Source organism: Eumetopias jubatus, unplaced genomic scaffold (assembly GCF_037043125.1).
Source record: "Eumetopias jubatus isolate StellerSeaLion01/CBP00866 unplaced genomic scaffold, mEumJub1_p1.0 scaffold_12, whole genome shotgun sequence".
Classification (NCBI taxonomy): domain Eukaryota; kingdom Metazoa; phylum Chordata; class Mammalia; order Carnivora; family Otariidae; genus Eumetopias; species Eumetopias jubatus.
The window spans coordinates 101,855,398-101,882,044 of NW_028274818.1; the positions used below are offsets into that span (position 1 = coordinate 101,855,398).

The 26,647-nt window shown below is 47.3% G+C and overlaps 1 protein-coding gene and 1 pseudogene across 1 annotated transcript; one reads left to right on the forward strand and one right to left on the reverse strand.

Annotated features, from left to right (window-relative positions):
* Positions 1-720: 720 nt before the first annotated feature.
* POM121C (POM121 transmembrane nucleoporin C) lies at positions 721-26,647 on the reverse strand. Its single transcript, XM_028110236.2, has 13 exons — positions 26,072-26,647; positions 24,701-24,916; positions 24,231-24,389; positions 22,488-22,568; positions 20,849-21,020; positions 7,752-7,843; positions 6,613-6,686; positions 6,078-6,202; positions 5,857-5,959; positions 5,457-5,633; positions 2,888-4,531; positions 1,347-1,469; positions 721-931 (listed from the first exon to the last, which is right to left on the reverse strand). Exons 1-13 carry the CDS (start codon positions 26,638-26,640, stop codon positions 834-836), a joined length of 3,633 nt encoding a protein of 1,210 aa, XP_027966037.2. The 5' UTR covers positions 26,641-26,647; the 3' UTR covers positions 721-833.
* Positions 12,247-12,411, forward strand: LOC114214519 (thymosin beta-10 pseudogene; annotated as a pseudogene).

Below are 26,647 nucleotides of genomic sequence, written 5' to 3' on the forward strand. Positions count from 1 at the left end.
AGACATGAGCATCAGACAGTAACACAGGACAAGGCTTTGAACATACAACCGGGGGGGGGGGGGGCGGGGAGGGAGGGGCGGCGGGCGAGGAGGCAGCTGAGCAGTGGGGGGACGTCCTGCCTGCTCCCGGCGCTTCCTCCCCTGCAGCTGCCAGGCTAACAGTCTTGAGCCACCAAGCTTTTAGGGGCCAAACTGGCAGAGGGTGGGGGACAAAACATTGACTTGGACTTGGCAGGAGCAGCACCCACTGGGGTCTCCAAAGCAAAGCGAAATTCGGGGCCACTTAAAGGAGTGGATCCTGCAAGGAACTGGTGAGGGACAAAGCAGCAAGAGATGGGGAAGCAGGGTCCCCTAACGGGCCCCGGGAGAACCACTTCTTATAGGCAAGCCAAGCAAGGTAAAGCTGCGGGGCTGACCCAGCTCCCCGACTCCCGTCCCCAGCGGCGACGTGGACGAGGGCTGTGCCTGCGACCCCCCACCCCCACCCCAAGCCGGCTCTTGCGGGGAGCGGCGGGAAGGGAGGCCGCCTGACAGCGCTCACACACCACACAGGAGTCAGGAAAGGAGGGGGACCATATGTACAGATGTTCTTGCACGCTCTCCAGCCTCACCGCAGAGCTGTCCCGAGGCTGCTTCCTCGAGCGGGACCCGCCACCAGGGCTGCCATTGCCTCCCCACTGGCGGAAGCCAGAGATGGCGGAAGCCAGAGATGGCGGGGGGGGGGGGGGGGTGTGCTCTATGGAACTAAAAGGGTCAGAGGCTCTTCCTAGCAGGTGCTGAGGTCCACATTTGGGCAAGGAGGGGGGGGACGGAAGGGGGACAAAGGCCAAAGGCTATTTCTTGCGGGTGTGCTGCCTGCGGGCCTGCAGTCGCTGCCGAGCCCCCGGGGTCTTGGATCCTGCACCAATGGAAAAGGAAGGGGCCGCCGAGCCTAGAAAGATGTAACAAGGTCTCATCAGGGCAGTTGCTGCCTGGGGCACTTCCCCGGGCACCCCAATCTTTGGAAGGTTAGGCCAGCAGAAGGCCGGGTACTAAACTGGGCCTCCCAAAACCATGTCAGTCGGTGGGGGGGTGGGGTGGAGAGGAACTAGTAAAAATGCAGAATCCCAGATCCTCTGCTAGTGAGCAGGAAGGCACTGTTACCTGGCTTTCCAGTGGTTGGGAACATTCCCCCAGCTCCATGGGCTGGGCTGGGCTGTGCTGGCCTTGCAGCCGGGCCACATGTTTCTCGAGCTTATGAGGCTGATCTTTCCCAGGGGGGCCCCAGAGCAAGAACCTGCCAAGCCCCCCTCCCTCTCTGGAGAAATAGGAAGGTCACGCTGGCGCCGAGGGAACTTGCTGCTTACCGAAAGGTCCGACTCCAACAAAGCCTTGGGTGGGTGTTGAGGATGCCCCAAAGGAGAGACCACTGCCCGACGCGCCCACCCCGGGGGCAGGGGTGTTCTGACCAAAGGTGGGTGTGGAGGTGCCTAGAACGAAGAGACCGCAGAAAACTAGCGACTAGGCCAGTGCGCAGAGGGCATCCCGGGCCGGGTACTGAAGCTGGGGGGGTTGACCCCACAGGGCACCTCTGCCCTGGCCCCCTGTGCTGGCTCACCCCAGTGGTGGGTAGGGACTGCTGCTGTCCCCACCAGCTGCAGCCGAGCGAAAGCCCTGCAGTGCTGCCCTCTGGCCTACGGAGCAGCCTTTCTGCATTTCCGTGGCCACCAAAGCACAGGAGGGGAACGCTCAGTTTGACCAGGTTACATCCCTCTGATGACTTGAGTTCTGCCGCCTCTCCCCGTTTACCTGTTCCTCCCTCCAGAAACCTGAGCCTTCCACCAAACACCCCCCCGCCCAGCCCCTGTGGGTCCTCTTGCCTTCCCATGGCCACAGCAGACCGCCTCTGCCCTCGCCACCAGGGGCCCACTGTCCAGTCCCATCACTGTCTCCCGACGGCCCGCAGGGAGGGCTGGCCACCTCTCTGGCCCTGAGCTTGCCATCTCGCTGTCTGCCTCCACCCCTGCCCCCTATGGTCACCCCTCACTGCTGCCAGGGATCATCCTAGCTCCCAGGGGGCCCCCAGGTCCCTGCGCCCCCCCTCGGGGAACCTGTTGGGAGCTGCCATAGGCGGGGTCTCCCCTGCCCCCCCAGCGCTCGTGTGAATGTTGCTGTGCGCGCTGGCCTCACCTCAAATTCATTACTCCAATTCACCGGCGCTCACAACTTCCTGGCAATTCTACCAGGTTCTCATTACGTTCCTTTACTCACTTTCTGAATGACTACTTCGAGAGGCCCTCATCCGTACACACACCTCCCCCGTCCACTCTCACATTTAAGAACACAAACCATCAGGATCTCTGAGTCACCTTCCGCGCGGGGCAGCTAAGATCACTGCATCCTCCTGAAATCCTACAGGGATTTCCCTCTCTACTCAAAACCCAAATTTAATCCTTGCCCTGAATGACCTTCAACGCGGCCTGCCTCTCCACAGCATTTTGGATCATTTCCATTTTTAGATCCTCAAGCCACACCTTGCTTTTTGTTCACGAACAGAGCGAGCTTGCTCCTGCCCCTGGGCCTTTGCATCAGTGCCTGTGTGCCCGAAAAGCGTGCTCTCTCTCACACACACACCTACCCACCACACTCCCGTCCCTGTGCCCGACATACAGAACTGGCTTCATTTTGCCCCGAGAGGCCCGCCCTCCTTGACTACCCGAGGAGCTCCTCCACGGCCACTCAGGACGCACTGCCCCCTGCCCGGAGGCTTCCTGCTCCCCGAGCCCGTGTCTAACTACTGACCATCAGCCTGGGCCCAGCCAGACCGTGGTGCTCTGTCGGCGAGGGGGCCGAGCTGGCATTTAGACCCGCGCCCGGTGTGGCGGACCGAGGCCATTCCAGAGCTTACCTCCAAACACAGGTTTGCTCTCGGGCGTGCCGGCCACGTTGAAGGCAAAGGGTGTGCTCTGACTGGGAGCGCCCAACGTGCTCTGACTCAAGCCTCCTCCGAAAGGGGTTGTGCCTCCGGTGCTCCCACTCTGTCCCGTGCCAAAGCTGAACGCTCCGGAGGTGCCGGGGGCGGCCACGTTGATCCCAAAGCCCCCGCCGCCGGCCGGGCCGGCGGATCCCCCAAACGTGAAGGGCGACAGCGTCGTGCCGCCGAACACGGAGCTGCCGGTCCCGCTGCTGGTGGTTTGGGTCGTAGCTCCGAAACCCGAGGTGGTGGCCGCCCCGAAGGAGAACACAGGCGTGCCGCTGCCGAAGGCAGGCTGGGTGCTGGCGGGGGTGCCGAAGGTGGAGGCGGCAGGCTTCAAGCCGCCGAAAGCGGATTGTGCGGCGCTGCCGAAGGCAGGCTGGGCCGGGCCGGGCGCCGGGGTGGCGGCCTGGGCCGGGGCCGCGGAGTTCGCGAAAGCGAAAGAGCTGCCGAAGCTGGGGGCGAGGGCGGGCTTGGCGGGCCCCTGCTGCTGCCCATCGGCGGCCCCGAACGCGGGCTGGGGGTTGGCACCCGGGTACGACGGCGGCGCGGGCTTGGGGCTCGAGCCGAAGGGAATGTGGAAGGCCGGGACGGCGGCGGCGGTGGTGGTGAAGGTCAGGGCCAGCGGGCTGCTGGTGGCGGGCGCGGGCGTGGTGAGGCCGCCGCCGAAGCCGCCGAAGCCGGAGGTGCCACCGCTGCTGGCGGCCGTCTGCGCGGCCCCGGGGACGGGCTGGCCAAACGTGGTGGCGGCCGTCGACGCGGGCGCGGCAGGGGGCTTGCCGAACTGGAAGATGGAGCCCATGGCCGGGCTAAAGCTGGCGCCGGAGGCCGGGGGCGCCCCAAAGAGGAAAGGCGCGGCAGCGGAGGTGGTGGTGCTGGTCACGCTGCTCACGCCAAAGCTGAACGCGGGCTTTGAAGCCGAGTCTGCCGACGTGCTGGCCGTGCTCACGGGAGCCACAGGAGCCACGGCTGAGGCGGCACTGGCCTGGCCGGTGAAGAGACCGGCGCTCGTGGCAGTGGCTAGAGGAGCGGTCTGACCGAAGGAGAAGGGGGCGGACAAGTGCGCAGGTGGAGGGAGCCCCACGCTGCCAAAGATCGGCTTGAACGTGGGCTGAGGGTGGCTAGCAGGTGCAGGGAGGGCAGAGCTGGAAGGTGTCGTGGTAGGGACCTTGGAGAGGCTGGACGGCAAGGGGCCCCCGCTCTCGCTTTTTGGCGGGGCCGCAAAGATGGGCTTGAACATGGGGGATGCTGAAGACACAGCAGGGGCTGTAGACGCAGGGGGGTCAGCAGGTGGGGTGCTCAGCATTCCCAGCAGAAGACTCTGCTTGGGGGTGGGGGACGGGGCAGCCAGGGCTGGGGATTTGGCAGATGTCTCAGCCTGAGGAGCCGGAGGTGACCTGGTGGTGTCAGTGGCTGGTGTCGGGAACGTGGTAGGGGTCAGCGCCAAGAAAGTGGCTGCGGATTTGGAGTCCGAGGAGGTGCCTGGAAGGGGCCCTGACTGTGAGGAGCCAAGAGGGGCCAGAAGGCTGGGTGTCTTCGGAGGCAAAGGGGCCACAGTGGTTGCCACTCCAGTGGATTCTGGGAAGAAGAGAGAACGTGAATTCTGAATACCTCCAACGTGATGGCATTCAATGCTTCTGTGGCCCCCCCTCGCCCTCCTGCTCAGCGCAGTGCTAGGGCTCCCGAGTTAGTCAACGAACATGACTCCATCTACATACCGCAAACCCTTCAAGTATCCACTCCCTCAAATCAAGGCGGTGTTAGTTACTATTTCCACCCTTCACAGACCGTAAGATACGAGGGAATACGATTTGGCCTAAGTGGGGGATAACTGTGTGGAAACTAAGGAAAATCCAATCACCCAAACTCAAGTCCACTTAATTACCTAGATGCGCCACGCCTTCCTCACCCAAGAAAGACTGACTGCATTTGCCTACCATGTGCCGAGCGCGGAGCACAGAGCCGCCAACAGAAGGGTCCCTCCCCCAGGCCCTGGGAGAGGCCAATGCCTGACAGAGCCCACCACTTGACGGAGTGCAACGAGACGATGTGGGCACATACAGAGACCTCAAGGGCGGAGGACGCCTCGTGTGCCTGTGGCCTAAGGGAGCGGCGGGACCTCTAACCCTGTGACCCCCCATTTCCACTTCAGAAAGCCTCATGCCTCACAAGCTAAATGTTATTTGCATATTACTGAGGATGACAGCAAGGCTCCAAGAAGCTTAGGAAGGGAGTTTCAAATCATGAAGCACGGGACTACTAAAGTGAGGCCGCTGACCCCAGCTTTAAGTATCACAGCCCCTTCCCAAAAGCTTCCTGATTAGAGACTTCTGAAGCTCTTTGGTGCACACCAGCTCGGGTGTGGTGAGCCACCGCAGACTCAAGATCCCACAGATTTCCAGGGACTGGCAGGCAAGCTGCTTTTACTTTGAGGGAAACCTAGGTCCTTCTATGCTCCAGGGCTGGGGCCAGGGGGCAGGGGGGGAGAGGCTCTCCCACTCACCCGGGGTAGACGATAGGCCTGCACAACTCTGCATCTTCTTCAAGCTCTCCAGCAGTGAGCTGCTGCTGGGGGCTGGGAGGGTGGCTGGAGAGGCAGCGGTCCCAGCAGTGGGCAGGGTAAACGTCAGAGAAGGCTGAGTGGCAGGGGGCTTCTCGGTGACAGAGCTCGAGGCAGTATCTAAGCCAAGGAAGAAAGATGGTGTTGGGTAATTCTCTCCGGGGGTACGTCAGAGAGCACGGGGCGCTTGGGATCCACTTATCTGGAAATGTCTCCCCAACACCAGTGCCCACGGTTCCCGCTAACACCGAGGACCCAAATGATTTCTCAGATGAGAAGGATCCAGCTAAAACCCCAGGAAACGACTCCTTTCCAGACCCTGGAGCTGGTCGGTCTTCCTTACCGGTCCCGTCTGCCAGGGCCTTGTTAAACCACTGCAGCGAAGCTCTCTTTTCCAGATCGAGGTCTTCGGCAGTGATGGAGTAGCCAAGCTGGGGAGGGGGTGGCTGCCAGGGAGGAAGACGAGAGGCCCGTCAGAGAAGCTGGAGGAGGCCTGTGTTCAGCTTCCCGAGAACTGGGGAGCGCTGTGCTGGGGCAGGCGGGTGTGGCCGGACAGAGCCCTACCAGCGTCAGCCGGGCCCCTCGCCGGGAGGGCAGCAACTGCACCCTTCGCCTGCGTTGCCCGGAGCTGCCAGGTGTGGGCGGGGAGCTGCACGAGGTCTGCGCCTTCCATGTGCTTGTATCTGCAACTAAAGAAACAAACACAGACTTGTCTCCTTCTACTTCTCTTCCAGAAACGGCTAGGTTTGTCTATCCACCTGGCTTCCCACCCTCTCTTCACTGGGTACCTCTGGAAGGTTGCATCTTCTGTGCTTGGGGCCCTGGGTAGTGTGTGCAAGGTTATTTCTGACTGGAGGGCATAAAGAAGGAACTGCCCCAAAAGCAGGCAGACGAGTGCATACTACTGGTTCGCCCGCAGATTCCGGCACCTCGGCTGACCGCCAGCCCGTCACGCCAGGCTGCGATGTAGATCTGCCCGCACCACAGACTACAAACCTCTGGACAGACAGGCCCCACATGCAGCGATGCTCGGCACGCATTTTCGGAGCCTCCAGAAACACTCCCACCGCAAGCCGCTCTCGTGCGCTTATCAACCTACCCTTTTCTCCCGGGGCCTCCTTGTCTGTTGCCAATGGGGTTGAAGAACTGGAACGATGAGAAAGCTCGTCTTCTCTGCGGGTGGAAGAGGCACAGGTGCGCTTAGAAACACCTCCTGACTTGGGCACCTGTGCCGGTGAAGCGTCTGCCTTCGGCTCGGGTCATGGTCCCGGGGTCCTGGGATCGAGCCCCGCATCGGGCTCCCTGCTCCGCAGGAAGCCTGCTTCTCCCTCTGCCCCCCAACCCTGGCTTGTGCTCTCTCACTCCTTCTAATAAATCTTAAAAAAAAAAGGAAAAGAAAAGAAAAAGAAAAACAAAGTCCTCCCAACAGAATACTGGGTAACTTCTTACACCCTCCTAACTACCAACTGGCCAAAGTCCACACCATCGTGATTTAAGATCGAAGTATGCCGAGACAAAAAATTTAAGAAATCAAAAGAAAATTCCTACAAAACAGGGCGCCTGGGTGGCTCAGTCGGTTAAGCGACTGCCTTCAGCTCAGGTCATGATCCTGGAGTCCCGGGATCGAGTCCCGCATCGGGCTCCCTGCTCGGCGGGGAGTCTGCTTCTCCCTCTGACCTTCCCCCCTCCCCTCTCATGTGCTCTCTCTCTCACTCTCTCTCTCAAATAAATAAATAAAATCTTAAAAAAAAAAAAAAGAAAATTCCTACAAAACAAAGAGGCAGTTCACGGACACCATGGAGAAACCTTTGTCTTACGGCAAGCACAACACAATAACCTTCAAAACCTTACTTTCAACCTGCCAATCCCTGTGAGCTGTCACACATCTGACCCTAAGAGCAGCATTCTAGTTGACTTTTGGTGCCCAGAGGGTCAGCCGGAGTCTAAACCGTGAACTCTCCTGCCCCTGATGTAACTCACTCTACTCGCTGCACTTCCCGTGGCCTCCCTGCACACCCCGGCTGCTTGAGCTGCAGGATGAGGGAGAGAGCCACAGCCTCTAGGGTCAGCATGAAGACTGTAAGAGAGGACAGTAGTTCAGGCAAGTACTTTCCCTGTCCTTCTAGATGGCAGTTTCTTTGACTCTCCGAATCACAGCTGCAGGAAGCCTAAGAGCAAAGCACGTGTCCTTCCTTTCCTGCCCTTTCGTGAATCCGCAGGCAAGTCAGGACTCATTACCTTATTTTCTTTGCTGGCCTCTCGGGGGTCTGGGAACGGGATGAGGCGGGGCTGGAGAACGGCGACGAGCTGGGGCCACTCCTCTTCCAAAGCTGAAAGGCAGACAGCAGTGACACGACTGAGCCTACAGGACAATATAACTCTGTTCTGTTCATCACTGCCTATCAAGTCTCCCTTTCAGTGACTTCAACATTTCTTTATCGGGTGCCTGGCTGCCTCAGGCAGCAGTGTGTGCAACTCTTAATCTTAGGGTTGTGGGTTTAAGCCCCATGTTGGGTGTAGAGATTACTTAAAATAAAATCTTAAGGAAAAAAACAGGGGTGCCTGGGTGGTTCAGTTGGTTAGGCATCTGCCTTTGGCTCAGGTCATGTTCCAAGGGTCCTGGGATCGAATCCCGCATCAGGCTCCCTGCTCCACGGGAAGCCCGCTTCTCCCTCTCCCCCTGCTTGTGTTCCCTCTCTCGCTGTGTCTCTGTCAAATAAGTAAAAATTCTTAAAAAAAAAAAAACAAAAAAAAACATTTCTTTGTGAAGGAAGGCCCCTGAAGGAAACTCAATTGCCAGTATTAACTATGGGGGGGGTGATAATCTGAATGAGTAAGGGAAAGCTAAGTAATAAATGTACAAGGAGCAAATGTACCTTTTGCATACATTAAAAAGTGGAATGTCACAGTCATGGTTTAGAGCCATGATGCTTACAAGTTTATATTGCCTTACAGAAATGATAAAATTAAGAAACTTTTCCAACCCTTCCCCCCAAAAACCCTATCACAGCAAAGATAAGCCAGTACACTAATTTAGTCCTTTCATTAAATTTTCAGCTTTACTTCAACTTTATTTTTTAAAAATGTGCTATCACGACATTCATGACTTCTGCAGCATCTATGGTATTTACTGTTACATAATAATTATCCAGACACCTGTCTCTTCCACCAGGCAGTCCCCTGATAACAAAGACGGTCTATTCTCACCCTCCCCTCCTGCAAAGCGGCCTTGCAGCAAAGTAACTGACAGCCAGCCAGCACTCTGCACACAGTTGCATCAAGTCTTCAGCCTAATTACAACAATACTATCACTGTATAGACCTTTTTCTCACTGAGAAGCTTCTAGTGATTTCTTAACTCCATAACAGTTATATAAGGGGTGGCTGGGTGGCTCAGTCGGCTGAGTGTCCAACTCTCAGTTTTGGCTCAGGTCATGACTTCAGGGTTGTGAGATGGAGACCTGTGCTCTGCGGCAAGTCTGCCTGAGAGTCTCGCCCTCTCTTTCTGCCCCTCCCCCATGGGCACGTGTGCTCTACAATAAATCAATCTTTAAAAAAAAAAAAACTCTCTCTATAAGTACTGCCGTGTAGCAAGGAGACTCTACCCTTTGTACCATCTGAATTTTCAACCATACCAACATTTCCATAAAACAGACATAAAACCTACGTGGGCAGGAAATAAAAACATCCCCAAACAAAACAAAAACCAGAAAATTAAAAGGCAAACAATTTCAGTAAGAGTTAATATCTGTTACAGGTAAACATGGGAGTCCTGCAACGCCACATAAATATACTGAATGTATCAAATGAAAGTAAAAGATACAAGTCATAAAAAGAAATAGTCAATCTATGTATCTAGCAGTCACTTTAGTTCTGCATTGTAATTCAATTTTTAATTAGCTGAGTTCTCACTTCAGAGAGGCACCAAACCTTCACACTTGACAAAGAACGCAAAGACGAGCTAAGCGCTCCATCACCAAGAAACTGACAATGTGGAAAAGAGACGGGAGAGTACACAAACTGCCCGTGAACAGCCGAAAGGTAGCAGAGGTCTCCACACAGGAGCCCCAGAAGAGAGATGACACAGCGCTGGTTAGAAGAATTGGTAAAGGAGGGAGGTGACGTCTAAGAGCCTATCACAACTTCACAAAAAGCACCTGAAGAGACGAGCCGCACGGGCTTGCAATGGGACGGACACATCATCCCACAACGGGAACAGAACAAGGAAGGGAAGGCACCAGGAAGGTATCAGGTGCTCCACGAAGATAATAAATGTCCTGGTCTGGCTGATAGACCATATAAAGGAATAACTGGGCACGAGGTCAGAGAGGACAGCTGGGGTTTGAAGCACTGAAGGCAAGGGTAAATATTCCTACTTTGGAAAATGACAAGTCTCATAAGACATGGATATATCAAGGCCACGCACAAAGAGGTCAGAGGACAGTTTACTACTTCTACAATTGGTCCCCGTCTAACATGTGTAATGATTTTATAATTTTAAAGCTAGAGTTTCTAGTTCGGGCAGCTGTAGATTTGGCTCCTTCCTAGTGTTCCCTTGTAAGAATACAGTTAGGCACAGATGTCGAATGCCACCTGCACCAAATGCAAGGGCTGTCACCTATACTGACTAAATCACTACCTCAGTACGTTTGTTTTTTTCTCTCAAAGAGAAGCTTCAACATAAAGAACTTTCATATTACTTTAATCTCCTCTTCCTAATACCGACTTCTGAGAACTTAAGCGTATGTGCAGATACCGTACAGGAGCAGGGGACTGGTAACTACTGAGAACACCAAACGGCGATTACTGTTAGTGGCTGCACTTCCGGCAGGAGGTCACAGGCTCCACCTCGAGTGAGGGCGCTTATCACAAACTCCGACTCTCTTTCAGGCAACGGCTGTGTTGTTCTAGAGCAACACTCCCATGGGGGACAAGCAGCAAATGCTGGAGAAGATGCGGCCTACATGTGTGAAGGTACGGCGGTGCCAAGGAAGAGCTACCAGGCCGGTGAGACTTCGTGGAGACAAGAGGAGAGGAGCCAAGGGGTGAGCCCCTCAATTTAGGCCTCCTTTTTCTCTCTTGGTGACTGCCAATTCCAAAAGGAAAAGCTGCAGTTGGCAGACTGAGAAAAGCTTTTATCAGTCTCACGGGGTTGGGAAGACAAAAATGAATTCAGAGCTTTCCCAAGTACAGGGTCCCTAATGCGACCTAAAGCTTTTGGTTGAGATCCTCAAGGCTCCGTACGGGAAGAGGGGGGAAATCAGAAATAAACCAGCCCTCACAAAACCTGACAACTCAGAATCATGTCAAGTCCACCCAGACGGAAGTCATCTGTCTCTATCCTAGCTATTGCCAGAGGTAAAATAAAAAAGTAAAACCTCTCTGGAGGAAGATACCACCATTCAGAGATTCAAGTCATCGTTACATTTTTTTTCAATGTCTGACAGAGGAATACAGCAACAACAAAAATCAAGTATATAAGAAAGTAATATTTAACCAATACCCCAGAGGAAAAAAGCAGACATCAGAAACAGACCACAGAAGATTCAAATATTGGAGTTACTGAACAAGACTTCGGAAGAGCTATTATAATAATTTAAGTGACAATGTGGAGAATCCTGGCAGACAAACGGTAACTATAAGAAAGAGAACAACAGTGATTTAAGAATGCGCTGTATGGGCTAAAATAGCACAGAGCTAAAGAAAATCAGTAGAGTAGACAACGGAAGAACTGGGGCGGGGGGGAGACAAAATGATGGGAAACACAGACAGACAGACAAGACAGACGTGGGACAAAAGGCAAAGGTCTAATGTGTCTTCGAACACCGGGACGGGAGAAAACAGGGCAGAACATCTGAGGAGAAAACGGTTGAGGTGTTTCAAAACCGTCAAAAGACCTCAAGCCACATGACACGCTCCAAGGAACATCACCATAAGTGAGCACTTTCATGAAATTTCTTCTCAAGTGAAGTTGAAACATTTACCAAAACTGAACCTGTGCTGGGCCACAGAGCAAATCCATTTCAAGGACTGACAGGAGCACACCCTGTGAGCTAGCGGGATTTAGGTAAAAACCAGTAACAGAAAGATAACTAGACAACTGTTTTGAAATTTAGCAATGTATTTCTAAGTGTAGAAATCAAAGAACTCAAAATGGAAATCAGAAAGTATCTGAACCGAATGAAAATGAAAAATACTTCTACTTCAAGACTGTGGTTAAGCAGCTAAGGTTTACAGGAAATGTATAACCTTTGATGTGTGTGTGTGTGTGTGTGTTAGAAAAGGGAAAAGGCTGAAAAAAACCCAGTGACCTAAGAATCTGAAGTAAAGAATTACAGGGACACCTGGGTGGCTCAGTCGGTAAGTGTCGATCCCAGGGTCCTGGCATCGAGCCCCGCATCGGGCTCCCTGCTCAGCGGGGGTCTGCTTCTCCCTCTGCCTGCTCACTGCTCCCCCCGCTTGTGCTCTTTCTGACAAATAAATAAAATCTTAAAAAAAAAAAGAAAGAAATCCCATCAAGTCGAACATGAAAAAAAAAGAAAGGGCGCCTGAGGGGCTCAGTTGGTTAAGCATCCGATTCTTGCTCTCAGCTCAGGTCTCGATCTCAGGGTCATGAGTTCAAGCCCCACGGCCCCAAGCTGGGCATGGAGCCCTACTTAAAAAAAAGAAAAAGAGAGGTCTCTTGCTGCAGCAACACGAGTGGGAGCACCAGGCACCGGGCTCAGAGTGGAACTCCACGGATCGCTTTAAGAAAATGGCAGACAAGCTGGACATGGGAGAAATCGCCAGCTTCAATAAGACCAAGCTGAAGAAAACCGAGAAGCAGAAGAATACCCTGCCGACCAAGGAGACCACTGGGCAGGAGAAGCGGAGTGAAATTTCCTAAGAACCTAGAGGATTCCCCATCCCCGTACCTTCGAGATACCCCAGTCGTGATGTGGAGGAAGAAGAGCCACCTGCAAGATGGACATGAGTGACAAGCTGCACCGTGAACCCGGGCACTCTGTGCCGACACCACCGGCCTGCGGGTCTCTGACGGGACCCCCCCCCCCACCCCAATCGGACTGCCAAATTCTCCGGTTTGCCTTGGGATATTATAGCAAATTATTTGTATGTCTGATGAAAATAAAACACACCTCGTGCCGTGGCAAAAAAAAAAAAATAGTATCTAGAAGGGCAGAAATTAAATAGAAAAACATGTAATAGAGTGACTCCTAAAATTGGTTATTTGATGATACAACCTTGAGAAAGGAACTTCCTTAATCCAATAGAGTATCTACCAAAAAACTGTATCAGGGTGCCTGGGTGGTACAGTCAGTTAAGTGGCTTGACTCTTGGTTTTGTGACCTCAGGGTCATGGGATCGAGCCCTATGTTGAGCTCCATGCTCAGCTCGGAGTCTGCTTGAGACTTTCTCTCCCACCCATGCACTCTCACCAAAATAAATAAATTAAAAAAAAAATCCACAACAACCCTATATCAAACAGCATATATAACAGGAAATGTGGAGAGCACTCCCTTTGAGATCAAGAAAATAAAGATGTTTGCTGTCACTTCTATTCAACATTGTACTTCAGGTCTTAACCAAATACAGTAAGGCATAAAAACTATAAAGAGAAAAAAAGCTGTCATTGTAGACAACATGATATACACACAAAAATCCTAAAGAATATACAGATGATTTATGGAATTTAGCAAATTTTCTGAATATGATAATCAGTTGTATTTGTTATACATCAGCAACAGAGTATACACCATTTATAATAGCATCAAAAAATATACCTAGGAATAAGTTTAATATGTAAGACCACTACACAGAGCAGTTAAAGATGATGTAAATAAGTGAAAGGTATACCATGTTCATGGATTGGAAGATTCAACACTGTAAAAATGTCTTTTCTCTCCAAAATAATTAGTAGATTAAAGGCAGTCTTAATATCTCACAAGTGTCCTTTCTTTCTTTTAGTGGAAATCGACGAGCTGATTCTAAACTGACAGAGAAAGGCAAAGGGTCAAGATCCAAGACAATTCTGAAGAGCAATGAGAGAAATAAGAAGTTGGATGACTTATTCTACTACATATCAAAACTAAAAGACTGTGTGGCACAGTGTAGGAAAAAAAGGTACAGGGCAAAAAAACAGGCCAATGGAACAGAACAGAATCTAGAAATGGATCCACATACATACACTTAAATTAACTAAGGCAGTGCCACAGAGCAACAGGAAAGGGATGGTTCAACCTTTCAATAAATGTTGCTTACTAAGTCAAGTGGATATTTTGATTGCTACTTCACACTGTACACAAAAATCAACTTCAGGTGGATTATAGATCCAAATGTGAAAAGAAAAAGAATAAAGCTTCTAGAAGATAGCAAATCATCATCATGACTTTAGGAAGACAAAGAGTTCCTAAACAGTGCACACAATACATTAACCGTTAAGTGTAAAGTGAAGAAAATGAAGTGGTGAGACACAGAGTAGGATACTGATTTGTTGCAACACGTACAATTTAGAGAAAGCTTGTATCTAGAATATATAAAGAATTTCTATAAATCAGTAACAAAAAGACAACTTAATAGAAAAGGGCCAAGAAACTTGAATAGGCACTTCATAAAAAAGGAAGTATGAATGGCTAATGAACAGTTCATACCTCTATTTCATTAGCAATCAGCAATTACAATTACAACCACAATGAAATTTGGTTACCGGAATGGGTAATTAAAGAGACTGGCAACATCAAGTGTTAGTGAGGATGTATATAACCACAGGAACAAAATCTCATACTGCAGTGGTAAGAGTATTAACTGAAATGTAACTTTAAAAAAAAAATGGTCCAACAACATCTACTACAACTGAGCACTACACATACTTTACATATGTGCACCAAAAGACTTAATACCAACATTACACATAATAGCTCTAAACTGGAAACCCAATGTCCAACAGCAGGAGGAAAAACGTAATTATGGTATATTCATATAAAGAAAATGAATATAGCAATGAAAATGAAAGACTTGCTGCTACATGTAACAACCTGGATGCATCTCACAAGGAAAACAGTGAAAGAAGCTAAACACAAAAGAAAGCATATCCTAGTCATTAATATAAAGTTTAAAAATAGGGAAAACAATAAGGTGCTAATACTCAGGAAGGAAGGAAGAGGTACGAGAGGGGCTTCTGGGTGTTGAAAATGATTTATTACTTGACTGGCTACATGAAGCTGTACACTTAAGGTATTTTTCTACAGTATGAAAAAAATTAAATATAGATTTGACACAGAATACTGTGCAATATATGATTAAAAAAGAGACAAAAAAGCCCATACACGATGATCCCATTTGTGTAGCACAGACCAAAGATTCTGTGCATTGTCTGTGTCCGCACACCTGGTACGAATGTTAACAACAGATACCTACGGGAAGGAGACCAGGAGAACCAGGACAGGGGAATCCTATTTTACTTAACAGTTATCTATACTTAGAAACTTTTCGAAACCAGGAAAGGTACTATGTGCAGCACGCCATACATTCCAACAAGCAGAGTACACAGTACAAAGTCTGCCTTCTACCTCAACAGTTATTCCTGGCTTCTAATAAAACCTATCAAAAGTATTCTATGCACAAATAACAGAGAACACTATACACACAATTCTGCACCTTGCTTTTGTTCTGTATTTTTGAATTCCCGTCAGTGCCTATTAAGCTACCTTATTCTTCTGATAGTTACATAGTATTGCAACTTAGGGAAATACTGTTACTTAACCAGCCCCCTGGAGAAGGTATCTTTACATTGTTTCCAAGCTTCTGCTATTAAAACTTTTTTTTTTTAAAAGATTTTATTTATTTGACAGAGAGAGACACAGCGAGAGAGGGAGCACAAGCAGGGGGAGTGGGAGAGGGAGAAGCAGGCTTCCCGCCGAGCAGGGAGCCCGATGCGGGGCTCGATCCCAGGACCCTGGGCTCATGACCTGAGCCGAAGGCAGACACTTAACGACTGAGCCACCCAGGCGCCCCAGCTTCTGCTCTTAAAATGCTACAATCAACATCCTTCTATATGCTTCTGAGTATATGTATAGAATTAATTCCTAAAAACAAACCTGCTGGATCAAAGGGCACATGCATCTCTAATACTGATAATTACTGCCACAATGCTCTCCAGAGAACTGTATGAATGGACACTCCCATCAGCAATGCATGAGAAGTCTGTTCTTACGAATACTTTTATGGTTTTTATCTTACATTTGTATCTTTAGTTCATTTGGAATATATTTCTCTAATATATGAAAATCAGCCCAAACTCACTCTTAAGAGACACAACTATGGGGCGCCTGGGTGGCTCAGTGGCTTAAGCGTCTGACTCTTTTTATTTCAGCTCTGGTTGTGGGATCCAGCCCTGCATCACACTCTGTGCTTGGCGTGGAGTCCGCTTGAGATTCTCTCTCTCCCTCCCTCTGCTCCCCACCCCTCCCCACATGCACGTGCTCGTGCTCTCCAAATAAATAAAATCTTAAAAGAGACACACACACACACACACACACACACAGTTCCTCACCTAACTGGTAAAAACCCAAAGCTATGACAACCTAATCTATTGGTGTGACTGTGGAGAAGTCCCATCACTCATATAATGCTAATGGGAATGCTAATGGTACATCCTCTAAGGAGGGGAATTTAAAAATACCTAGTGAAACTGTACATGCATCTAACTGTGGGCCTGGGAAATCGGTATTCTAGGCAATCTATCCAAGAAGTGTAATGGCCAAGGAGTGAAATGACATGAATTAAAGCACTACGTGCAGAACCATCTGTCACAGCAGAAAACTGAAACAGCTCAATGTTTATCAACAGAGGACAAGAGTAACTACAGATACTGTAGAAGGAGAGCCGGAGCAAGGCTCACACTTGTGCATATTACTGCCTCACGTCAGAAGGTGGGGTTTACAGATAGACATGGATTTGCATATAGTTTTAAGAAAAAAAAGACAGTGGAAGGATAGCCAAAAAGTAATAAAAATAGGAAGGGAACAATGTGGAGTAGAAAGAGGTTGAAACTGTGAACTTCTCTGAGTGTATTTTCTTTTCTCATATGTTCTCTGGAACAATTTTTATTTTATTTGTATTTATTTACATTTATGTTTACTTACATTATTTTTATTTTTAATTTTTTAAAAGTAGGCTCCACGCACAGCATGGAGCCCAAAGCGGGGCTTGAACTCACAACCCTCAGATCAAGACCCGAGGGGAGATCAAGAGTCAACTGAGCCACCCAGGCGCCCCAGAACAATTTTTTTTTTTTAAATTTTATTTTTAAGTAATCGTTACACTCATGATGGGGCTGGAGCTCACGACCCCGAGATCAAGAGTCACATAATCCACTGACCGAAGCAGCCAGGCGCCCCTGTTCTTTGGAACAATTTAAGTATTTTATTTTACATAAATAAAAACAAACTGTATAAAAAAAAAACACCCCAAAACATTAAAATATACTGAACCTTACTGTAGATCAAGTTGGTGGTGTACCCAACTGAGAACACTGAATTCACATTACTCTAAACTTTGACTGTATCAAAAATAATTCTTAAGCTGATTCAAAATCTTACTGTTTATAATACGCTGATATCATTATTTTGAAATTGTGTGTACTGGGACCAGTCAAAAAAGTAACTATGAAGCAACACTTTTTGTGTAAAAATACATAAAAATGAGGGGCACCTGGGTGGTTCAGTTGGTTAAGTGTCTGACTCTTGATTTCAGCACAGGTCATGATTTCGCGGTGGTAGATCAAGCTCCATGTCGGGCCCTGTGCACTCAGTGCAGAGTCTACTCAAGATTCTCTCTCTCCCTCTGCCCCTTCCCCTGCTTGTGCTTTCTCTAAAAGAAATAAAATCTTAAAACATAAAAATGTAAAATCAAAGAAATTATGTAAAAAGTTCTGTGATCCTAAATCTGAACATGAAATATCAAGATGAACTAATGACTGAGAGTTCTCTTTCTAAAGGATATGTGTAATTTTAACTCTCCTAGAATCCAGACTGTAGTCTATAAAGATCATTTCCAACTGAAAAAAAGGAAGGCTACTTGAAGAGCCAACTTCAGTTTGAGTTGGAAACATACAAGATGGATTTTTTTTTAACCTAAAAAGCAACAAAGTTATTTATCAAAAACTACCGGGATCAAAACAAAAGGATACAGGAGCCAATTTGAAAGGGCTCCCACTGGCCAAAGGTGGAAAACTTTGTGCCTCAAAAAAAGCGAAATGTCTATACAAACTCAGAAGTTCATAAACATAATCACAACAGCAAAAACCTCATTGGTCACTTCTGGAGTTGGCCCCGGCATCAGCGCCTTCTTATTACCTAGTTACTCCCACAGGTAGGACAGGTTCTCTTGTACAGAATTTCAGTTAGTAAATGCAGAGAAAATGACAGAATTAGATTACTACCATTTTGCAACCGAATAAAACCGTGGACCTAGGCAAAGATGATAAATGGATGCTAAAATCATCAGATGAAAAACTCAAAGAAAAATTAAAATGGAAGAATCTGACTGAAACAGCTGAGCCCAGGGATCATTACCAACCTCACAAAAGGGAGGCAGCCAGACCTCACATGCTCCTGGTGTGATGCAATCACAGGGATGTGATGTTCAGCTAAAATAACTGAACTTGAATCTAATCAAGTCTCAGGACTCAAATTCCCATTGACAGGGAACATAGGGGATCGTGTATAAGTTAAAAAGATACCATGACGACGGAAACTTAATCTAGAATGTGGGAAATTCCACAGAACAAAATGATCCAGTTTTTTCAAAGGCATGAAAAAAATAGTAGTACTATAAAGAGTCTAAGAGGCATAGGAACCAAATGTAAAGAACTGATGTTTGGTCCCTCAAACAAAGGTACTGTAGTAAGACAGTTTGGGATAACACAGGCAATCTGAACATGGAGCAGTATTAACAAATATTAAGGAACAATTATTGTTTAAGAGGAATAATGCCAATGTGGTTATCAATGTTTATAAAAAAGTTTTAAAATACACTGAAGTCTCTATAGGTGAAATGACAGGTTTGTAATTTACTGTAAAACACAAAGGCAAAAACAGGGTGGGGTGGACTGATGGAACAAGACAGACAACATGCTGGTAACTAACAAGTGAAGCTATAGGGAGGGAGGGCCATTAGATTTCCTTTCCTTTTGCGTACATTTTAAATTTGACATAATAAAAAGATTTTAAGAACAGGTAAGTACAGGCATACTTCATTTTACTGCATTTTGCAAATGCTGTTTTGTTTTTTTGTTTTTTTTTTAAGATTTTATTTACTTGACAGAGAGAGACACAGCAAGAGAGGGAACACAAGCAGGACGAATGGGAGGGGGAGAAGCAGGCTTCCCGCGGAGCAGGGAGCCCGATGCGGGGCTCGATCTCAGGACCCTGGGATCATGACCTGAGCCGAAGGCAGACGCTTAACGACTGAGCCACCCAGGCGCCCCTGAAAATGCTGTTTTTAACAAATTGAAGGTTTGTGGCAAACCTACTTCAAGCAAGTCTATCAGTGCCCTTTTCCTAATAGTATTTGCTCACTTCAGGTCTCTGTCTCACATTTTGGTTAAGTATTGCAGTATTTCCAACTTATTATTATTCTCTTTGTTACAATGATCTGTGATGAGGGATCTTTGATGCTATTATTGTAATTGTTTTGAGGAGCCACAAACCACGCCCTTACAAGGCAGCCAACTTAAAAAAAAATGTGTGCTCGGATTGTCCCATTAACAGGCACTTCTCCCATCTCTCTCCCTCTTCCGGCCTCCTTATTCGCCGAGATACTACAATATTGCAATTATACCAGGTAACGACCCTACAGAGGCCTCTTAAGTGTTCAAGTGAAAGGAAGAGTCGCACAACTCACATTTTAAATCACAAGTTACAAATGATCAAGCTTAGTTAAGGAAGGCAGGTCGAGAGCCGAGACATGCTGAAAGGTAGGCTTCTTGCACCCAATAGCCAAGTTGCGAATGCAAAGGAAAAGTTCTTGAAGGAAATGAAAAGTACTACCCTAATGAACACATGAATGATAAGAAAGTGAAAAGGCCTTATTGTTGACATGAAGAAAGTCTAAGTGGTCTGGGTGGAAGATCAAACCAGCCACACCATTGCCTTAAGCCAAAACCTAAACCAGGGCAAGGCCTAACTTCAATTTCCAGGAAGGCTGAGAGGTGAGGAAGCTGCTGGAGACAAGGCTGGAGCTAGCAGAGGCTGACTCAGTGAGGTTTCAGGAAGGAAGCCATCTCCATAACAAGGGGAAGCCGCAGGAGATCATCCAGAAGATCTAGCTAAAATCATTCATGAAGGGGGCTACACCCAACAGTGGAATTTCAACAGAGAGCCTATACTGGGAGAAGATGCCATCTAGGACCTTCATAACTACAGAGAAGTCAGTGCCTGGCTTCAAAGCTTCAAGGGACAGGCTGACGCTCTTATTAGGGGATAATGCAACCGGTGACTTTAAGATGAAGCCAGTACTCACCATTCTGAAAATCCTAGGGCTCTTGAGAATTATTCTCAATCTGCCTGTTGTGGTGCTTATTCCTACAACTACTCAAGCTTAGGCCTTCATTTTTCATTTATGTTATTGGAAAAACCTTCTGGATTACCTTATCTCAAAAGTTTTCTCCCCTCAAAACTCTTCCTCCGTGAATGCTTTATTTTTTTCTCACTACCATATACAGGGTACCCACTTACTGACATGCATTGTAATGAATATTTTTCAAGCACTGTCTTCAATCTTTGTAATAATCCTTGGGAGATGAGAAATACAAAGTTGAAGTGATTTACCCGCCTGAGGCCCTATAGCTACTAAGTGTCAGAGGCAAAATCTGAATCCAAGTCTGTCTGGTAGCAAAGCTTGCTCTGTCCCCTAGGCCATACTGCATCCTCTAAGAAAGAATTGCAATTTTTTCTAAAAAATTAAAAAAAAAAAATCACAGTATTTTAAAAACTTTTCACTCAATTCTCAATGACAAAAGGATGAATTTCTTTTCTGATCCAGTGCAATCTGGACTGAATCTACCTTTTCGATCAAATTAATATCATTTATTGAATTATTCATTCTTTGTCCGTTTATCTACAATACTGGCTGTTTTGTATCAGCTGTCCCCATATGCACTGGTTTACTTTCTGGGCTTTCTATTGTTCCCGGGGTCTAAATTATCAATCAAGTGTTTGCATTTTCTGTTAGCTCAGAGGTAATCCCAGTATCTGACAGGTGGAACGTGGTTAGAAAACACTGGCTCATCAATTAATGCTCAGAACACCTTTCTCCCACGCCACAAGCAGAACGTACCTGAGAGAAACCTCGAGTGGAACTGTAAGAACTGGTAATGGCATTGCGGCTGGAGCTAGGGATGCCACCCGTGTGCGTGCTTGTCAAGGAGCTCACGGAAGAGGTGCGAGACCTCTTATTCGAGTGGTCGTCGGAGCTTTGGGAATTGAGACCTCTCTTCAGAGAGCCAGGCCTAACAAAAGAGAAAAAGACAGTGAGTGTGCTATTTAAGGCAACATTCTTCTAAGGCTTCATCCATGGTCACAAAATATTTCTTAAATAAACTTAATAAGGATAAAGCTCTTAATACTATTGTTACCACTTCAGCTAAGTATCTTGCGCAAGTCAGGAAGGGAAAGCCAAATATTTAAAAAAAAATTAAATGTATGACTCCACTTGTATAGAAAAAACTGCACGCTAATCTACAGTGACAAAAAGCACATCAGTGGATGCCTGGGGCTGGGGGCAAGACTGGAGGGAGGGGTTGGTTACTAAGGAGCAAGGGGCAACTTTTTTTGAAGGTGGGGGTTATGTTTATTACCTTGGTTATGGCAACGGTTTAACGTCAGAACTTATCAGACTGTACACTTTAAAAAGGCACAGTTTATTATAATGTTTATTATACGTCAATAAACCTACTAAAAAACAGCCTTAAGAGGAACCAACCAATTTTTTTAAGCTTCCAATGGAAACATCTTTCCTGTAGAATAATCACCCAACCTTTGTTACAATGTAGACAACTCACTTTCTCCTAGAGTGATGAATGTCAACCATGGACTAGTTTATTCTTACACTGGATGAAAATGCATTTCCTCTAACTTTCACCTATTTCACCTACAGATCTATGTGGAGCGAAACCGAACAACGTTAGCCTCTTCTTCACACGACAGCTCCCTGGTTTTTGGTGATCATTATCCTATCCCTCCCTCTCTCGTTTCCTTATTCCCCTTGAGATTTTTCTCCCTTGGGTTAATACTTTAAACTTTCAAAACCCATTCATGCACGGCCACCACTCTGTAACATCTTACAATTGCTTCACTCGGAATGACCGTTAGGTTGTGTTTATGGTTTCTTACAGTGCAGGCCACGGAACCAAGCACAACACTACATGGACAATGTCAGCAGAACTCAGGACAGCAGGAACCGCCGCCCACCAACCCCTCCCTTGCTCCATTCTGGTCTTTGTTCTGCTATCAGCACAGACTGGGAGCACATTAGCTCTTCTGGCAGCCTTATCACTCTCCTGACTCAATAAACATGTAAGTTACCTCAAGTCTTTTCACACAGATTTCTAAGACACTTTCCCTCTCATCCAACCCCTAAATGTATTTAAACTCAATTGTACAAACTTAACATTTATCTTAAATTTCATACTGTTGCACTTTAACCATCGCACAAACCTGTTTATATACATAGTTATTAAATATATTTACAAACTCTCTTAGCCTTACCATATTTTTATCCATATTAATGAAAAAATATTAAAAGAAATTAGACGATAGTTATTGTGGAACATTATTCCAAATGTTCCTCTCTGGTGTCAAAGATTTGAACCTGGGCTAATAAAGCAATGCAAAAACACAGAGGAAAATCTCTGTAGGACAACAGCTCTGACAGTGCCCTTCCCCAGTCTACCTCATTCAGATGGATTCTCACTTACTTAGGCACAAAAGAAGCAGGGACTCCATTGGCCACCAGGGGCTCAAATGCTGAATGTCCACTCCCACTGCTATCATGGCGCCTGTGACAAATCAAAAAACCCTCAATTAAATGAACTTTTTTTTTTTCCCCCTTAGAGCATCCTCTCATACTCCTGGAACCTTACTATTTCTGTGGCATATCAAAATGGCTAGAGCATCCTCTCATACTCCTGGAACCTTACTATTTCTGTGGCATATCGAAATGGCTAGACAAGAAAAAGGCTGCTTCAAATCCTAAAGATTCTGAAAGGCAGATTTATTCTAAGATTGTCCTCATAATAACGAGTATAAAAATGCTTCAAGACCTTTTGAACTTATTCAGGTGTTATTATTCGCTAACTTCTCTCCAAAGTACTACTATCACAATACTCTACCATCCACAAATGAAAAACAAAAAACAAAAACATTTTAGGGACTAACCCACACATCCCATAGTGCTCTAGAGGTTAATATGGCAAGTCTGTTAGGGAAAAACTTCACATATCACACATAAGGGCCTATGCATGGTGCCCATAATCATTGCTTACTCCAAGTGTGAGAAAGACAAGACAGAATCCTCAGTTAATAGGCTCACTGGGGTCAAGAAAAATTTTAACCTTGGAGAATATGACAGACTTATTTGGACTATAAGAATGATGATTCCCTCTCCCACCTCCCCCACTCCTTGCCACCCCTGCTTAGCTAGTTGACATCAGTTCAAATTGCTCACCTATAAATCATCTGTACTCATCATTAGATCTTCCTATGTCACATAAAAACACTTCCACTTATTTATATCTCCCTACCTAACTTTGCATTGTTAGTACTAAAGACGGCCAACTTTGTAGGATATGAACAATCTGGTCTAGGTAACGGTTACATTGAACAAGTGTGGGGTCCACTGTCTCCTCAGAGTGCTTCCTTGACCAATGTATATAAAGAAACCCCCTTCTCATTATCTGTTATAGCATCCTGTTGTGTTTCTTTTTTTTTTTACTTCTATACAAGTACAATCTAGAATTCCTTATTTTATTATCCAAGTCCCATGGGGACTCTTACTCATTGCTCTATCCACAGTACCTGGAGTAGGCCCAGGCACACAATAGGTGCTCAATCTGTCAAATTAAAAGACGAGTGAAATCCTTAACTGATTCTTGGAAAGCAGTTATGCATCATACCTAGTGACTTAAACCTCTGCTCTTTCCACACTTAGGAGACAGACTGCTTATTCCATTTTCATTAAAATATCACAAACCAAATAATGAAATTGGTTTTACTCTCATTACTGATAAATCTACCATATTCCAGTCTTCACTTTGCTTCGCCAAGCATTTCCTTCAGCACAAATATGACATTCGAATGGTGGTTACCCAAATAATTAAGCAACACAAGCTAGTGAAGGGAAGACTTTTAGCATTCCCTCTAAAAAAAATAAAATTTAGCACATTTGTATCAAAAGTATGAGGCTAACATGGCTAACAGCTGTCAGCTTATCTCTAGTACTTGTAGAAAAGGTAAGTTATAAAATTTAACCTGTACCTTAGGAAACTAACAGCATTAAACCCCTTGTTACCAAGCTCTTCCATGGAATCCAAAGAAGGGCACCTACTGAAGCTCAGAAACTGTGGAGCTGGCCTCTGTTTCTTCTTGGGAGTGATCTGTATATCAACAAATCACAGGAGTCTGTGTGGGAGGCCTGTTTAGTACTCTGCGGGGCCTGTTACCTTCTTTTATTTTCCTGGCTATCAGAAAATATTTGGTCTTCCTCCTCCACTGTCCTTTTCTTCCTCTCCTTGAGGGCACTCAGTACAGTCTCTTTTGCACATGGGTCTGGGACATTACTTGATGGTGAGGACAGTGTTGAGTTGATTGTCTGCTCTGGTCTGTAATGAAAAACAAGATTCTGGCATTAAGATATGTTAATAACCATGCATATAGCAGACTTCAGTCATTGGAAATCAGAAGCTAACTAATAAGCAAAAATATACACTGACAGAAACTGCCCTTAGAATTAAAGCTACCGTCTAAGGTCAAAACAAAAAGAATGCTGTTCAAGGACTAGAGTTAGGGATTTCTCATTCAAATAAGCACCTTCTTCCCTTTTTTGCTTTATAGTTCTTTTGTCAGAGGAACAGCTGTGGAAGAATAAGTGGAAATAAACAGGAAAGTTTATTCTGCCAGCAGTAATACTCACATTGGCGAACGAGTCCATTTACTATCCGGAGGAGCAATCCTCACTGTCACTGGGCTGCACACCATTTTGGAATTCCGAGGAGACAGCACAGTCTTCTTGTGATAACCATTCCAGCATACTGTAGGAAGTACGCCCAGAAGAGAATACTGGGCCTGCTGGATTGGATATCGTCTTCGAGGTGTTATCACAAACCGGTTTGATAAACTCCCACAATCCCTATGGAGAATGGGAAACACATTATAGAACCAAAGAAGCCTGAAGGAATGGCAGAAATATGAATTACTAAAGAATCACGTGGTTTCAGTTATCTTCCAGAGAGCTCAAACTGATTAAAAAAAAAAAGGTTTTATTTATTTATTTAGAGAGAGAAAGCTAGCACACGTGGGGGAGGGGCAGAAGAATAGGGAGAAAAAAAATCTCAAGCAGACTACACCCTGAGCACGCAGAGCCTGATGCGGGACTTCCTCTCACAGCCTGGAGATCACGACCTGAGCTGAAACCAAGAGTCGCAGGCTCAACTGACTGAGCCACTCAGGCACCCCTTAAACTGCTTTTTGAGCCACAAAAAAACACAGCATTTTTATGGCAATGTTCCCCCATTCCATCTAAGGATGGAAAGTGGCAGCTGCTTAGCAGCTGTCCCTATAATGGACTTCAACAACTTTGAGAGGAAAATTGAAAACCCTGCCCACACAAGTAAAACTGCGATGTAAGAAAAGTGCGTGTTAGGACATGCAAGGTGGAACTTTTAAAGAATTCTTAAATCTTTTCAATCTTTTATGCTGAGTCATAAGTAATAAACACCCAAAGTCAAACATTTTTGACACCTAAGTTCATCTTTCAACTGAATGTACTTATTGATAATCTAGTATTTTCACCAAAGTTTTGTATTCTCTTGTAATGCTCAGCTATTGGGACTAAATGGAAATGCCTCTTTAAGTTGATCACCTTTATCAATCAAGTTTTATCAAAAGAGGGGTCTCCTGGAAACACCTCTTTGAGGTCGGCTAATTGACCTAATCGCTCTTACTGGTCCAAAGGAAAAATACAACAAAACATACTATATATCTACTCTAGAAAGGTCAAGATACTTTCACCAGAAGTAGGGATATTTTAGTAGCTTATCAAGTATTTTTCTAAACGCGGCTTTAAAAACTGTAAAGAAGGGAACAGCTCCGGCATCACATCTCATTCCAAAGGCTCAAGGAAGGCAGGGGATGGCTGACACACACCAAGGTGTTTCAAGAAGACAAAGCGACACAGAAACCACTTTTGACTCAATGAAAAAGAAAATCGGATTTAAAAAGTCAAGGTCTCCATTCAAAGCCAGTCGACAGAGAGGAGGGTGTGGGGAAGATGAGCGGATCTTACCGGAGGGATGGCCTCCTAGAGGATCGGAGAAGAGGAGTGGGAAGAGAGGGGTAAATGTGCACACGATGGGGCGAGTGCGCGGGCGGCGCGGCGCGAGCGGGAGTGCGGCGGCGGCCAGGCCTCTCCAGCAGGTCCCTGACCTCCGGGGCGGGGGCAGGCTGCGGGGGGCCGGGCTTGCCCAGGTAACTGCCCATGAGGAGCAGTTCGGCGGGGTCCGGCCCTTCGAGCAGGGTCCGCGGCTCTAGGAGATTTCCGTTCACCGCCGACTTGGCTGGAGGCGAGGCGTGTAGGGTTCGCTGACGCCGCGCGTTCCGAACGAGCGAGGCGAGGGCGCGCGAACCGCGGGGCTCGCGGCTCAGTCCCCACCAGGCCGCGGTGGCCCCCACGGCCAGCCAGGCCAGCGCCGCCGCCGCCGGCACCAGGTACAGCACGAGGCCGAACAGCGACAGACCGAGGAGCGCCGCCCCGGCCGGGCCGCCGCAGCCCCCGCCCCGGCCCCGGCCGTCCCTGACGCTCGCTATCGGCCGCCGCCGCTCGCCTCCGCCAGCCGCCGCAGCCGCCGGAGACATCGCGGCT